A 15,969-nucleotide genomic window follows, 5' to 3' on the forward strand; every position below is an offset into this window, starting at 1 on the left:
AAAAAAAAAAAAAAAAAAAAATCTTAGTATTTTATTTTATTTGGCTAATTAGTAGTGGAGCTAAAAGGTTTTTGTGGCTTATTGTTAATTTGTCTTCTGTTTAGTTTTGGCTTGTTTCCTTTGCCAGTTTTCCCATGGGAATGTCTTCCTCTCGTGTTCATTGTGAGAGTGCTTTATCCACTAAGAACACTACCCTTCTTTCTCTTGCATATATTTCCTCCCCACATTGGTCTTCCAAGTTTGCTTAATTTATATTTGGTAGTACAAATAAAAAGCCACTTGCCTTTTTTGTTTTATGAATTCTTCCTTTGCTTTGGTATTAAGGGCCTTCTTTATTCTAAAAACAGATACCCATACACCTGTACTTTTTCTTCTTATTTTATAAATTTTTTACACTAACCTTCTAACCCACTTGGAACATATTTGTAGCAACTCTAGCAAAAAGGACTGATTTTTCATAGGAATTTGATCAGTTGTCCCAGGGTCCCATCACCTCCCTGTCCTTCCTTCTCTGGAAACCAGTGTGTGTGGTATGGCCACCCCCAGACTCACTCAGCCACTCCAAGGTCACATTCTAAACTGTAACAGCTACTTTTCATCCCAGCTGGTACTTCTTGTCTATCTTAGGTGTTCATTTCACCAAATAAACCTCGAGATTTCTACACCTCCCATAACCTTACCCAGTGATGGCAAACCTTTTGGAGCTTTCAGTGATATAAACAGCCGAATGCAGCACGTGTGCCATAGGTGTGCCACCACTGCCTTAAACTGGTATTGATGTGAATCTCACCTGTGTGCAGGAAGAAAAGCAGCCTCCTCCTGACAGCTAAGTCTCTTCATGCAAGAAACCAGGTCTGTCTCAAGGATGAGTTTCAGTTTCCTCGCTTGAGGGTTGAACATTATTTTAAGTTTACTCCTAAATATTTTGCCATGTGTGTGGTTTTCAAGACCTGCCTACGCCTACTTGGTAGTTTTATCATTTTTGCTACCTTTTCTTCTTTTCTAGGTGTGTACCTTCCCACCTGCAAGCTGCAGTTTTGTTTATTCTTTGCCAGTATGTGAAGAGCTTTTATTCTTCATGTTTTATTTTGTGGGTGAAAATTTGAACAGCATTTTCTGGTAGAAGCAGCAATGCACGTCCCTGACTCTGAAGGAGAAATCTCAGGCTTGGCATACAGAATCGTGGGTCCTTGCCTGTGGGCAATTTTTCTGAAGAAAGCTCCATGCTGCCCTTAGACAGTCAAACAGCCCCCAAAGCCAAACTGCTCAAGCATCACTGGGGCTCATCCTCCAGTGTGCCTTGAAGTCCTTGCACTGACTGTGGAGCCCTAGGAAATTTATAACTGTGGCCAACTGAAGCGATGGACAAGCATAGCCCAAGGTCTGATGAGACAGCACTGTCTCCTTGGCACAAAGATGTTACACAACTATAACCATGTGTCACCTTTGCACACTGGGAAGATCCACTAGATTGAGGCGTGTGTCTGTGGTTTCACTTTTTGAAAGATAGTTTTGGGCAGTGGATTTAGCTCAGTGATTCCACCGCCTGCCTCAAAAGCACAGGATCTCGAGTTCAATCCCCAGTACCAAAAAAAAAGATAGTTCTAACTCAATTTTTTTGTATCCTAGATATTTTGAGATTTTTTTTCTTCTGAATTAACAGTAATATTAGCCCCAGTTCTTTTGTTTTGATTTGTTTTAGTATATTTATTGTCTGTTTTTGACAGCAGACATACACTACTTCTCAAATAAAATGTCATGCACTTCCTTCACTTGTTGTTCTGTTCTGGAACAACTTTTACATTCCAGGGAAAATTTGTTCCTTAGAAGACTGAAAGAGCCTACCTGGGTTCAGTAATAGTGTTGCACATTATATTTTACCAGATTTTAAAAATATCTTCTCTCTCATTGGTATTTGAAGACTTTCTTTTAAATCTGTCTTGGCATAATTTTCAGCCCAAAATATTACTCATTTCTTTACAATTGTGACCTTATTTGGCATTTTATTATGCACCACACTTTTTAATTAAAATGTGTGACTGTGAGTAAACAGCTCTAGGTACTGCTGTCACACTATTTTTCTTGTTTTGCTATTTCATAAACATATCTACCTACTATATTAACCTACAACATGAACCTATCTCACAGATGTATGTAAATCTGACAATTTTCTAGGTCACCCACCTTAGTAGGTATCTGTGCAGCCTTGCTATGTGTTGGCTTTGTTCAGGAAATTTCTGATTTACCCTAGTAAATTAAAACAAGTCCGTATCATGGATCTCATCACCAAGAAGGAACTAGCCTAATTCTTTCACGGTCATATTTTTCATTATTATTTCCTTCTTCACACTTTATTTAGCTTGTTTTGTAGTTTTATGGATCTTTGTTGTAATACTTAATTTTCTTCTTTATTAAGAGAGGCATTTAAGGCTATAATCATGTTGCTGATAATAGTTTTGAAACAGATGATAATATTGAAGTTTTCTTCATTTTTCAGATTTTTAAAATTTTTATTTTTGAGTTTAGGTAGAAAACAGGTTGACATTTGTCAAGTTTTAACTATTCTCACACTTTGCACTGCATGTATCCGTGCTCTACATGCCTTAAGAATTCAGTACGTCATCTCTAGCTGCTGTAGGTGTTCTGTCTACACCTGCCTCTTGCAGCTGCCCATTCAACAACCATGCCAGGGAGGAGGTCACTGCGCTTTGGGGTACCTTTCGTATTACTGACTAACATCTACCAGAAGACTTAGGCATGGAGGCTTTTCTTCTTTTGCTTTTGTATTTAAGTTAAACAGAAAACTTCTTCTGTTTAGTAATATTTCGTGGTTTACTTGCTCTCTGTGAGGCCCTGTAGAGGAGGAGCCTGGTGCTGTTTGTGGTCTGGGGGCCTCCCTGGATGGTATGCATAGTTGAAGTGGGGCCTCAAAGAGGCCTGAAGTGGTGGCCTGGATCTGGGGCTCTCCAGGAATGAAGAGTGCTTAGGAGCCCTGGGAACCCAGCCCTTCCTCAGAAGGCCCAAGGAGAACCCCTCTGGGCCCAAGGCTAAGGCCTTACCTGGCTCCAGGGACCAGAGGACTCGCTGAAGTACAGTAAGGGCTTCCTCTGATCCTGGCCTCCCATAACACTTGACCCTCTGCAACTCAGTGTCCCCCACCCCCAGGAGTCTCACCACATATAGGCCTGGCTTCTCCTTCATTCTCCATCCTAGAAATTGAATCCATGTCTCTGCCTTCCAGAAGGCTCCAGAGTCTGCTCCTCCTACTTCCTCCTGTGAGACCCTTATGTGTTGTGATTCATTTTGTTCTCTTGAAAGCTGACTTAGGAAAGACTCCTGTGTTTAGCAGCACTTGGTGGTTCCTTGAGTTCTGCATTCTGCTGAAGTAGAGGCCTCCCAGCCCTTTGCTAGACTCAAGTCTCCAGCTCACTCTTCCCTGCAAGGTTCTGATGGAATGGTTGGCAGTAACCAAATGAAGACTTCTTTTTTGGGGGTGCAGAGAATCAAACTCAGGACCCTGCGCTTGCCAGGTGGGCATGGCACCACAGAGCTAAATCCCCAGCCCAAATGAAGACTTCTTAAATGCCTAACACCAGGATGTGTATATCAGCTTTCTATCCCTGTGACCAAACACCTGATATACACAGTTTAAAAATGAGAGATAATAATGTGGTTCGTGGCTTCAGAGATTTCAGTTCATGGTGGGCTAGCTGCAAAGTAAAATCACGGCAGAAGGGCCTCATAGAGGAAAGCTACTCAGCCTATCACAGCCAGGAAGCAGTCAGTAGGAGGAAATCAGAGAGACCAGTGTCAAGAATATCCCTTTTGGGATAAGCCTCCAATGACCAACTGTCTCCACCAGGCCTCACCTCCTAACAGTGCATTCAGCTATGAATACATCAGTTGATTGATCTCTTGGTCAGGTTAACATCCCTAGACCTAATCACCTTCCAAAAGTTCCAGGTCTAAATAGATGAGAGGGATGTTTTTGATCCAAACCATGACAATATGTAAACTCTAAGCCAGCTTTGAGAAACGAATATTTGAAATGTGGATGTTCCTATCTTTTTAATGGACACATGAACACAAATTTTAACTCATACCTATATCAATTTCTACCTCACATCTCGTGGGACAGTCCCCAGAGTAAAATTCTTGTGGTGAAGCTGAAGCTGTGGTTTGGCCTTCTCGGGCATCACTGTACTTCCTGGAATGCTTTGCAGTGTCTGGATTGAGTTAAGCTCCCTATAATGTGTTGGATAGAATGAATCAAATTAACCAGTGATACCAAATATGTTCAGCAAGAAATACAAATCTCGTATAAAAAATTGGGAGTTAAAAACTCTACCTACAAACAGCCAAGGATTTTCTACCCCAGGGAGGACACTGTTCCTCAGCCTGCTGTTGCCTTGGGACATAGAAGCCTCATCTGGGAGGAGGTCTCTCTTCCTGCAGAAGCGGAAAAGTATCACTTGTGCTACCCAGAAATGTGTTTTTTTTCTAGCAGCTGGTGGTCCAGGAAAGAGAGCCTCAGGTTTGAGGTCTATGGCTTTGCTGTCATAATAAACATTTAGCATTTCTCTGACACATTTTAATCAGTGCTAGTACCTTAAAGGAAAAAAACACGTGAAAAGACTGGGCTTGCATGTTAAAAGGCCTGGGCTTTATACTCCTCTCGTCAGTTCACATGCCAAGCCTTTTGTAGGACCATGGGTGGGACAGCTGCATATCTAAAAGCAGACCACCTTGTTTTGCTCCTTGTTTTCAGGGTACACCACTGATTTCAGTGCTTTGTTTTGTGAACCTGTGCTGTTCACTTCTCACCTGAGAGGAGCACCAAGAGGAAGTCTGGGCCTGTTGAGTGGGTGTCTGTGGAGGGCTGGTTGTACCAAGGGATCTGCTCTCCAAAAATTGTCTTTTGCCTTCTCCTTGGCTTCAGCCATACCTTTGATCTACAGAAAGAACTTCAAGGCCTTGCAATTGTTTCTGTCCAAAATTAGTGCTACAATTAACTACTTAAGTCATAGCTGCTGGACTGTGCCCTTTCTTACCAAGAGTGCACATTTCCTACTCGGTTGTTCTCTTTCTAGTATGAAGTCATGCATTTTTTGAACCCTGTGGTGATTGGGGCTATTGTCCCTTCTTGAGATTTAAACATTGAATTGTGCACTTCCTTGTTGAAAGGACGGCAAAAGGGTTGAGGTAGATGAGCATCACTGAGGTATCAGAACAGCGTGAGCCCTCTCCTGCACCGAGTCCTTTCTACAGAAAGGCCAGTGTGTCTGGCAGGGCTCACTTTATGTGACAGAGGGATCTGTAGCCCTGGTATGGCTATGGCTGTGGCTGTGGCTATGTGTGGTCTCCACACTCTAGTCTGCACAGGCTCTGCACTGGGAATAAACCTGGCCTGGTTCAACCAAGTAGAGCTGGTGACCTGCGGGAGTCTTTAAAGTATCGGCTGGGTCCTCCTGCAAGTGGGGTGGAAGTTTGATAACACGCATGACTGTTAATTATCAGCCCCAAAGTAGATAAATGCAGATGTTCTCACTGAGTGTCAGTGCCAATGGGCCTCCTTCTGGGATGGAAATGCTTTTAATCTGCCTTGTTCAGTGTGAGGCTGCTGGCCACATGGGGTGTGGAGCATGGAAATGTGGTCAGTACAACCAAGTAACTGGGGCTTAAACTCTTTAATTTTAATTACTTTAAAGAGCCTCATGGAAAGAGGCATATTGGAAAGCACCAGTGTTCCATATGGTGGGGGTTGTGGTTGACCACTGAGGTTTAACAAGTCAGGAAAAAATTTCTTCTAATGTTTTATTAATGCATTAGTTTGCTAGACCAAATGTGTTTTTTCTCTGATTACTTGCCTAAGTGAGGGATTGCACTGGTCAATTTAATTTCCTCTCGAAGTATCATCCTGAGGCCCAACCCAGGCAGAGTGAGTGCAGGACTTCCCTGGGAATGTCCCTTGGAGCTGTGGTTCCCTGTCAGGTTGTGAAGAAGAATGTGGGAAATGGTGCAGGCAAGTGATAACTTCCTGGCCTGATATACTGACTCACCTGCCTGCTCTGCATGGCTCTGAGCCCTCTAGGCTAGACAGAAACAGAGGCCCTGAAGGAAAGCCTGCTCCCCGTACCTGTCCCCGTACCAGTCCCCGTACCTGTCCCTGTCTCTGCATATCAGGCTAGATGACTGCTTCACAAGAGGGTCCTGCTGTTTCAGAAGAGCCCAGACCTCACAGCTCTGTCCTCATTGTGCCTGTATTTGTTCTTAGTGTATCAGTGCTGGCTGGGCACCATGCTGGGCCCAGGGGCTACATAGTGTACATTATGGTGGCAGCAAGCAATGAGAGGTGGCCTGGAGAGAGTAGAGGAAGCAGATGTACTGTGGCGAGATGCCCTGAGTGAGTCATCAGGGTAAGGTGGGTACAGGGCAAGGTGGGCTTCAGGGAAAAACCAGGGGGTGGAAGTCTTGCACAAGAGCAATGGTTTCCGAGTGGGAAAAGCAGAACCTGTCAGGTTTTTCCTCTGTTTCTTGGCTGTCCCTCTTTCTTCTGATTAGTGTTGAAGTTCTTCCTGGTCATCTTTCCATGTGGATTGAATTCATCAAAAATGCCCTTCCTCAATGTGCATCCATTTAGCTATAAATTTCTCTAGTTTTCATTCTTTATGGTTGAGTAGTACTTCATTTTATATTTTTTTTTTAAAAAACACATCTTTCTCCAGTTCTAAAATGTACCAATCAACTTAATGAAAAAAAGTGCCCTTCCTGCCCCTTCCCATCTCAGTGCATACAGCTCCTTGCCCACTTCCTCAGCAGAACCCTCACATCCACTCTGGCTCCATTTTCTCTCGGATCCCATAGCTTATCTGCTGAGAAGTCCTGTTGGCCCTGCCTTTAAGCTGCTAGGAGCCCACTCTTGCCACTCTTTCCACAGTGTCCAACTAGAACATGTACTCAGCACCATCCCTACCCATCTGCCAGCCCTTGTGAGTCCATCCAACTGAGCAGCCTGAGGCATTGGCAGAGCATGTTGCCCAGTAGACCCTGCTGCTGCAAGGCCCATTCTCACAGCCTGAACACCTTCCTTCCCCCTCCCTATCAGTATTAATGGACCTCATCACCACTGGGGTTTTACACTAGCCATTCCTTCTGCTTGGCTGCTCCCTGTTCACCCCAAGGCAGATCTTGACCACAGTTCTCATGACTATCACTCACCTCCGCCCAATGCAACCACCTGGAACTTGTGCCATGAGCATTTCTTCCATAACCACCTCATACTCACCCTGTGACTCACCCCGCCATTCTGGGGGTGGTTTTTGTTCTCTTCCTGAAGTATAAGATCCCTGAGGCAAGGGTTCTTGTCTGTTTGCTTCACTGACTTCCTCAGCCCCCAGAGGCACCTGGTAACTGTGTGTTGCTTGCAGGAAGCAGCAGGAAGTGTATTGGCTGTGTGCTGGCACCTGACTGATTGCCTCTCCTTCTCACCAAACATTTAGGCAGCTTCTATTGCCATGGAACGGATGGCTTCTCCTTATAAAGATGCCTTTGTCTGGGCTTCATACTAGTCCTTTAGGGTGGAGTCCAAGAGGCAGTCATTGACTTAGTGCTGGGGGCATTCTGTGCTTCCAGCACATTTCTGGGAATTGGTGACTCCTTGGACTCTGAGCAGCACACTGTGCTCTCCCCTGTTAAACGGGTAAAGGAAACTGCTGTCATTGAAATGATTTCTCTTGTCCTCTTGTGAACAGTGGATCTCTATCCCGATAACGAGGAGGCCCTCCATGGCCCACACTCGAACCCTGAGCAGCAGGACATGTGCAGGAAAGTGACTTGGTTCTGTGACCATTATTGTCACTAATCCCTCCTGCGCCTGCTGATTCTGTGGAGATTAAAAATATTGAGCCATGAAGCTTCTAACCTAAGAAAAACACTAGATTTAAAAAAAAAAAAAAAACCCAAGGCCACTCTGAGTACCTCATTGAGACCTGTAAAGCCACATGGCTCTTGCTGTGCTCAGATATGTGGTCAGGAAACTGTCACCTAGCTGTGGGTATGTCCAGACTGCACGGCTCAGGGAACCTCACCCCGCTGGGTGCAGCTCAGCTCTGCTCTTTTGTGGGCCCTGATGTGGTAGATCCAGTTCCCATCCCAAAGTCATCCTTCATGCCTTACACAAAAGGGTATGTATTCAAAGGGTGATGACCTTTTGGGCTCAAATGGAGGTGGAAGAATAAAATGACCCCGTCTCCTGCCCCAGAAAACCAGCACCAGACCTCAGAACACCCTGCTGTCCTACATGGGTCAACAACAGTTACAGATCTGATATTCTTTTTTTGTAGATCACATTTTATATTCTGGTGAAGGCCATTTACACCCTGGGCTACAGTGTCTCTCTGATGTCTCTTGCAACCGGAAGCATAATTCTTTGCCTCTTCAGGTAAGGAGCAGAAATGAGCAATTCTGCAAAAAAAAATGTGAGTTAAGCAAGGTTTTGGCACCACAGAGGGGCAGGAGATGGGGACTCCCAGCCTAGAGCCACTGTGTGCCAAGCCCTTGGAACATGTGAGCAAGGAGCATGTATCTCGAGAGTCTGCATTTCCAATGTGAAGAGATGATACAGTACTGACCTTGGGTAAAGTCCACTAGAGCTACCATTTATTAAATCCCTAGGTAGCACACAAATGTGTAAAAATACAAGAGCAGTGTAGCCTTCTCTCGCCACTTAGAAGATCTGGAGTGCCCTACGGAGAGAGGCTGCTGAGCTCTCAATAGCTGCATGACCCTGGACAACTGACCTAACCCATGTGTGCAACTGTAAAGTGTGGAGGCCAGTGGAGCCACATCAGAGGTTGCTGTAGGACGGTGTTGGTGGATTAAGAGGGCTTAGACTGTATAGGACTAGGGTCAGTGCTCTGTAGTCTGCAAGTTCTTCCTCAAGGTTTTGTAAGGAGACCCACTCTCAATTCTCTTGGGACTTGCCCTATGGTCTAGCATGTTATTTTACTTTGATCTGAAAACAATGTAAATTCTGTGTTGCTGATTTATATCATTTACATCACTATTTTAACTGCTTATTCTAAAAGTAAATGTGTTAAATCTCCAACTGCAATTGTGAGCTGATCCATTCCACTTTTTATTTCTTTCACTATTTACTCTGTGCATTTTGAGGTTGTTATTAGGAGTATATCTGTTTAAACTGACCATGTTTAATTATGTCCCTTACCTTAAAAATCTACCTTGTCTTCTATAAATGTAGTTATATTTACTGTCTTATTTTGTGTTTGCAAAGTATAGTGTATTCTATGCTTTTATTTTCAATTTTATATTTTATTAATTTGGGTATCTTTTTAAAATTTTTTAATTGAGTTTATTGTTACATTTTAGGTGTACAGTACAGTTACATTCATTATTGGGATCTTTTGCCCTCCCTTTACATGACAGGTCTTTTTTTTTTTTTTTAAACAGGGTCTCACTATATAGTTGAGACTGACCTGGAACTCACTATGTAGCCTAGGCTGGTCTTGAACTCATAGCGACCCTCCTGCCTCAGCCTCCCAAGTGCTGGGATTACAGGAGTGTGCCACCACACCCAGCTTTACATGACAGGTCCTGGTTCTCATTTTTCCCCTTGTCACTGCCCTCCCTTCACCCCCTCCTACCCTCCCCATTTACACTTTATTTCCATTTTTTCATTTTCTCATATTTTTTTCTTTTCCCTTATTACCGTTCCCCTACCCTTCCCACTTTTCCTATACCTTTAGCCCCTTTCTTCCTATTTCACACTGTCAATTATCTCATTAGGATCTTATGTACTATTATAGTTTTTCACACCAGAGAAACTATTCGGTATTTATACATGTGTGACTTATTTATTTCACTTTGGAGTATATCCTCCGTATGTATCCATTTTCCTATGAATGGATCTAATTTCTCATTCTTTATGGCTGAGTATTATTCCATTTTATAGAAAAGCCACATCTTCTTTATCCAGTCTCCAACTGATGGGCAAATGGGCTGTTTCCAAGTTTTAGCTATTACAAACTGTGCCGCTATAAACATAAGTGCACATATATCACCCTGATATGATTCTTTTAATTCTTTTGGAAAGATACCCAGCAGAGGGATGGCTGGGTCAAATGGAACCTCTAATCCCAGCTCTTTGAGGTATCTCCATATTGATTTCCATAGTGTTTGCACCAGTATTCACTCCCACCAACAATGGAGAAAGGTTCCTTTATCCCCACAACCCCACCAACATTTGTTATTGTGTGATTTCTTGATAGCAGCCATTCTTTGTGGGGTGAGGTGGAATCTCAGTGTTGTCTTCATCTGCATCTCTCGAATTTGGGTATCTAATAAGCTTAGGCTTAGGTGTTCCTGAGCCTTGTTTTCTTCTATTTTCAGTTACTCTATTTTATTTTATTTTAAACTTATTTATCAGGACATGTTTGCAATACATAATGACTTTCATTGTAGGTATATCATACATATACATAGCATCCAGTATCTTTAGTCTTTTTTACATTCCCTTCCACTCCCTTTTCCCTCTTCCTATATCTCTTGATCCCCTTCCCATTTGCAGTGGCTCTATCTTCCTAATTCCTCTATCTTTTATTTTGCTTTTTATTGTATTTTTATATATTTTGGCTTTCTCATATAAGAGGAGACAATATAGTATTTAAGTTTGTGTGTGATTTATTTCACTAAACATTGTGGTCTTAAGGTGCATCCATTTTCCTACACATGACTCAGATTTATCCTTCTTTGTAGTGGAGTAGTACTCCATCATGTGTAAATACCACATTTTTTTTTATTGATTTATCTGTTAATGGAAACAAAGGCCACTTAAGAATTGGGGTGCTATAAACATGTGTGTGCATGTATTACTGTAATATGATGGCATTAACTCATCTGGACAGATACCTCAAAGAGGAATATCCGGGTAAAATGAAATTTCTAGTTTTAGTTTTGTTTTGTTTTTTAAGACATCTTCATACTGACTTCCATGGTGGTTGTACTAATTTACATTCCTTTCAACAATGTAAGAGGGATTTTCACCATAGTCTTGCCAGCATTTATTATTGATTTCCTGATGACAACCGCTATTCTTTCTGGAATAAGGTAAATCTCAGTGTTGTTTGAATTGCATTTCTTTAATGGCCATCGATGCTGAAATTTTTTTCATCTATTTATGGGCCATCTGTATTTCTTCTTCTGAGAATTGTCTACCTATTTCAGTTGTCCATTTATTGAGTGGGTCTTTTATTTGGGAATTCTAACCTTTTTGAGTTTTTTATACATTCTAGATATTACTTTTCTGTCCAAGTATAACTAGAAAAAATGTTCCCATTCTGTAGGTTGTCTCTTAACTCTGTTGGGTGTTTATTTTGCTGTGCAGAAGCTTTTAAATGTAATATAATCTCATTTGTTGACTTTTGATGTTATCTTTTGCAATTGGGGTTATTCAGAAAGTCCTTGATAATGCCCATGACTTCAACAGTTTTATGTACTTGACATTCCAGAAGGTTAAGTGTTTCTGTTTTAATATTTTGATCTTTGATCCATCTTGTTCTTGGTTTAGCACATGGTGAGAGATATGGTTCTAGCTTCAATCTTCTGCATGTAGATTCCAAATCATCCCTGCACCATTTGTTGAAGAGGCTGTCTTTTCTCCAGGGTATGCTTTTGGCCTCTTTGTCAAACATCAGTTGGCTGAATGTGTGTGGCTTGTTTCTGTATCCTCTATTATGTTCCACTGATAAACATGTCTGTTTTTGTGCCAGTATCGTGCTGTTTTTATCACTGTAGCTTTGTTAATATAACTTTAAATCTAGGACTGTGATGCCTCCTGCCTTGCTCTCATTACCCAGGATGGCTTTTGCTATCCTGGATGTCTTTTTGTTCTATGAATTTTAGGATTGTTTTTTCTAGTTCTCTGGAAAATTTGTTTGTTTGTTTGTTTGTTTTTGGCACTGAGGATTGAACTGGGGTCCTTGCACTTGCAAGGCAGGCAGCGGAACCACTGAGCTAAATCCCCAGCCTCTTGGAAAATGTTGATGGTATTTTTATTGGGATTATATTAAATCTGTATATCAGAATTGGGAATATTGCCATTTTGTATTTCCCACAAATTATCAATGCTCTGGAGCCCATGGGACACCCTGGAGGACTGAACTGAGTGCTGTAGTGGCTGCTGAGGGCTTTGACAGGTGTCCAGCAGAAGGGAACCTAGGCCAACACCTCCCCATATGGTGGCCATGCAGATGAGAGATACCAACCATTTGGATAATTTTAAATGTTCTAGATTTCACATCTTAAAAATAGAAAGAAACCAGAGGAAATCATTGTAATAATGCATTTTATTTAAACCATTAGATCCAAACTATTGTCAGTTCAACCTGTGATCCCAATAAAGAACATTAGTGTGCACTTTGACATTCCTTGTTCATGTAAATTTTCAAAATCCAGTTTATCATTCCCACAGTATCACTGAATATGGTCACTAAATTTTTATTGGAAATACTTGGTCTACATTTAGATTTCATAAAATTTGCAATTGAAAAAGTTGCTCAAACATACGTCAGTTGTCCAAACTTTAAAGTCTTAGCAAGTGAATCAGATACCCAGGGTCATTTTCATTAATATTCACAATATTGTTGTCAAAACCACATCACCTTTTTTAGAATCAATTTAATGTTGAAGAAAAAGTATATTGTTTACAATCTTTCTACCTATGTTAAGTAAAATTTGCTTTTAGGGTGTCAAATTCAGTGCATTGCACAAAGGAACCATAAGTCACACCATCAGTGGACTGTGGTCACTGAAGATCTGGATGGCATCCATGCTGTTCCCAGGAAATCTGACAACAAAGTCTTGTAAAATATTCAAAACTCTCAGCACACTCTGGCTGACACAGAATCATTTTGGCCACTGTCTCCTGTTGCCTTGAGCTGCTCCATGAACTCTCTCATCAGTGGCTTTTGCTCATATAAGGGATGATCAAAGAGTGAAAGTTTACATTTTTTAAAAACTTGTTTGGGAGATACCAGGGATCTAACTTGGGTCCTTGCTCTTGTGAAGCCGGTAGTGGAACCACTGAGCTAAATTTTTAAAAACCTTGTTACAGTAAAAGACACATTGCCAAGAATGATGGGATAAGTGTGTTTGAAGCAAGGGGAGCATCTTGGATATTCTGAGGGGGATTAGTGGCAATGTATCTTTTACTATCATTTTTTAAAATTTAAACATTTGCCATAGGCTTTATTCACACCTTGTATATATTGAAGAGTGTTTTTTGGGTTTTGTTTTTTGTTTTTTTGCAGTACTGGGGATTGATCTCAGGACCCTGAGCTTGCAAGGCAGGCAACAGTGCCACTGAGCTAAATCCCTGGCCCAATTGAAGAGTTTTAACAGCAAAAATTTTGGTGGTTTTTTTAGAATCTTCTTGAGAAAATTGAGCAAATGTTTTCAATTGTGTCATACAGTGAGATGAAGTAATGCTGAGAACATTGGCCTGTTGCTTTAAATTCCAGATGAACCCTAGTGAGCTCAGGTTTTTTACCTCCCATAGCTGCAGCAGTGTCTGTCAGGACAGAAACCTACTTCTTTATATGCAACTGAAATTCTCCCTTGAAAGACTAGGAAAAAAGACAGAGAGGAAGGAGGAAAGACACACCCCACATCTAGCCTTGTCAGCTTGAGCCCTACAGCACATCAGGAGAAGCCAAGAGAAAAGAAGCAGCTCCAGTCGAGCAAAGCCTGTTGCGTATCCACACCCTCTAAGCGCACTTCTTCAGGGCCTTCCTATATACTTTTGTCCTGAAATATAGCCACAAACAATAATCAGAAATATTTATTGCAGAAACACATGTCACACTGTACAACAGGAAAAACCTAACTATAAAATAATAATAGAATACATAAATAAATGCTTGCTTTCTACAAATGAAAACCATAAGATTAAGGCACAAAGGTAAGTATTAAAATGGCTGTAGAATCAGCATCTCATTACCAACGCCACCCACAAGAAGCCACACTTCACCTCAGTGTATGATCATCTCTCCTCCACCTCTCCAGTGCCCCATGGGAAGCTGCTCTGTACCTCATTGTCTGATTCTCTCTCCTACATCTCCCCTGTCCTCCTCAGGAAGCTTCACTGTACCAGAAACTACATCCACCTAAACCTGTTCCTCTCCTTCATTCTGAGAGCTGTCTCTGTGCTGGTCAAGGATGACATCCTCTACTCCAGCTCTGGCACGCTGCACTGCCTCAACCTGTCCTCCTCTTGGGTAAGGCCATCCTGAGGCCAGAGTCGTCTCTGGAGCAAACTCCAGCAACCAGTGCTTCCCGGCTGTCACAACAGTGATGCTCAGCATGGACACACTGTCATGGTCAGCCTGAGGGATGAGAAGAGCCTGGCAGAGAGGGTGAAACAATAGCTGTGCCCCAGTGGGACCCTGTGGGCAGGGAGCATGATGGTTCAGGCTTTTTCTCTGGCTGAGGGTGAAGGATCCCATTTCCTGGCCCCAGCAGACCTAGCCTAAGCAAGGTAAAGACAGCAGCCATAGCACCTCCAGATTGGAAAATCCTGATGTCATAAGCCCATGTTTTCTCTCTAATATTCCAGATTCTGAACATTAAATGCTTCCATTCAGATTGGTGGAGGAAGTCAACCTGTGCCAGCAGTAAATTCAATGCAAGCCCATTTGGAAACCCAGTTCCATGTCTGTGACTGTGCCTGGTCCAAAGCTTTGTCACAAGGATAAATGATCTGGATTATTAGTTTCTACAAATGCAGTAAAGACTGTTTCCCTGTTTCCCACGCTGGCGCCGTCTTCCTCCCCTGATGCTATTTGTCCTGGTTATTAGTGGTTACTTAGTACCTAATCAGGTCAAGTCAGATCGAGAAATATTTAATGAGCAGTCCCTATTTGCAAGGTCTTGACGTTCTCTCTGCATTTGAGGTTCTGATGTGTTGTCCTTGACCTGGGATCCAGCTACAAGGCTGGAGACTATCACCTCCCATACCCCAGGCAATGGACTTATCTGCTAGCAAAGCTTGGCCTGAGCAGGTGTGGATTCAGTTCTGAGATGGAAGGCCCTTGGTGACCTGAAACCGTCTCAATACCTTGCAAGTAAAGACATGTCTAGGATAGCCTCTCTCATGATACAGGACTAGGTTATGGGTGGAGTCTATTGTGATAATAAAGATGAAGACTCCTCACCTGGTGGATCCTCCCTCAGTAGAAGTTGGGGCTCCTGGAGCTCTGGTCCTGAGTTGGGACCCCAAGACTATACACCTCTTGCCAAGGTGGTCTCTAACACTGTTCTTTGGAGTTGTCTTTCTGTAGTTCTTATTTAAGAAAACTAAGATCCTCAGACAAATTGCCAAGACCCATGTCTGCTAAAGTGGCACCTCTTAGCTCTCTTTTGCCAGTCAGACCCCAAGAGCCCTAGTGGGGGGTGAGAAGGAGCAAAGGAGGAGCAGCAGGCACCTCCAGGGCAGAGGGCCTGGAGCAGCACTGTACCCTGCCCCATATGACCAGCCTCTGCTCAGGAATCCTCTAGCCTCTGTCTGAATTTGAGTTTTTCTGAGTGCCAAGTTTTTCCCTGGACACAGTAGATGTTCAGCTGCCTTTAAAAGAGCAATTGTCCTGCTTTCCAAATGAGGAGACTGACTAGGGTTGGGCCGGCATCCATCCATAGCTCAATTGTACTCAGGCAGAGGAGCAGGTTGCTGAGTGACCGAAGAAAATATCTGGAGATGACTTATGGAGTTGAGTTTATTAAGACGAACAGGGGCCGGGCGTAGGGGCGCACTCCTGTAATCCCAGCACTCGGGAGGCTGAGGCAGGAGGAGCATTGTGAGTTCGAGACCAGCCTGGGCTACATAAGCGTGTTCCAGGTCAGTCTCAACTACACAGCGAGACCCTGTCTCAAAAAACCAAAAAAAGAAAAAAAAAAAAA

The 15,969-nt window shown here is 42.7% G+C and overlaps 1 protein-coding gene across 7 annotated transcripts in view; it reads left to right on the forward strand.

Moving 5' to 3' along the window:
* Positions 1-15,969, forward strand: part of Vipr2 (vasoactive intestinal peptide receptor 2) — a 62,477-nt gene that overhangs the window by 27,039 nt on the left and 19,469 nt on the right. For all 7 annotated transcript variants that reach the window (XR_002025976.2, XM_019210399.2, XM_019210393.2 and 4 more), the window contains exons 5-6: positions 8,343-8,440; positions 14,150-14,291. Coding sequence is in view for 6 of the 7 variants with exons in the window: in XM_019210399.2 (XP_019065944.1) it covers positions 8,343-8,440; positions 14,150-14,291 (240 nt within the window). In the remaining variant the exon portion in view is untranslated. The remainder of the gene's footprint in view (positions 1-8,342; positions 8,441-14,149; positions 14,292-15,969) is intronic.

The sequence above is a fragment of the Fukomys damarensis genome, unplaced genomic scaffold (genome assembly GCF_012274545.1).
Source record: "Fukomys damarensis isolate Sample0158 unplaced genomic scaffold, DMR_v1.0_HiC HiC_scaffold_16, whole genome shotgun sequence".
Lineage (NCBI taxonomy): Eukaryota > Metazoa > Chordata > Mammalia > Rodentia > Bathyergidae > Fukomys > Fukomys damarensis.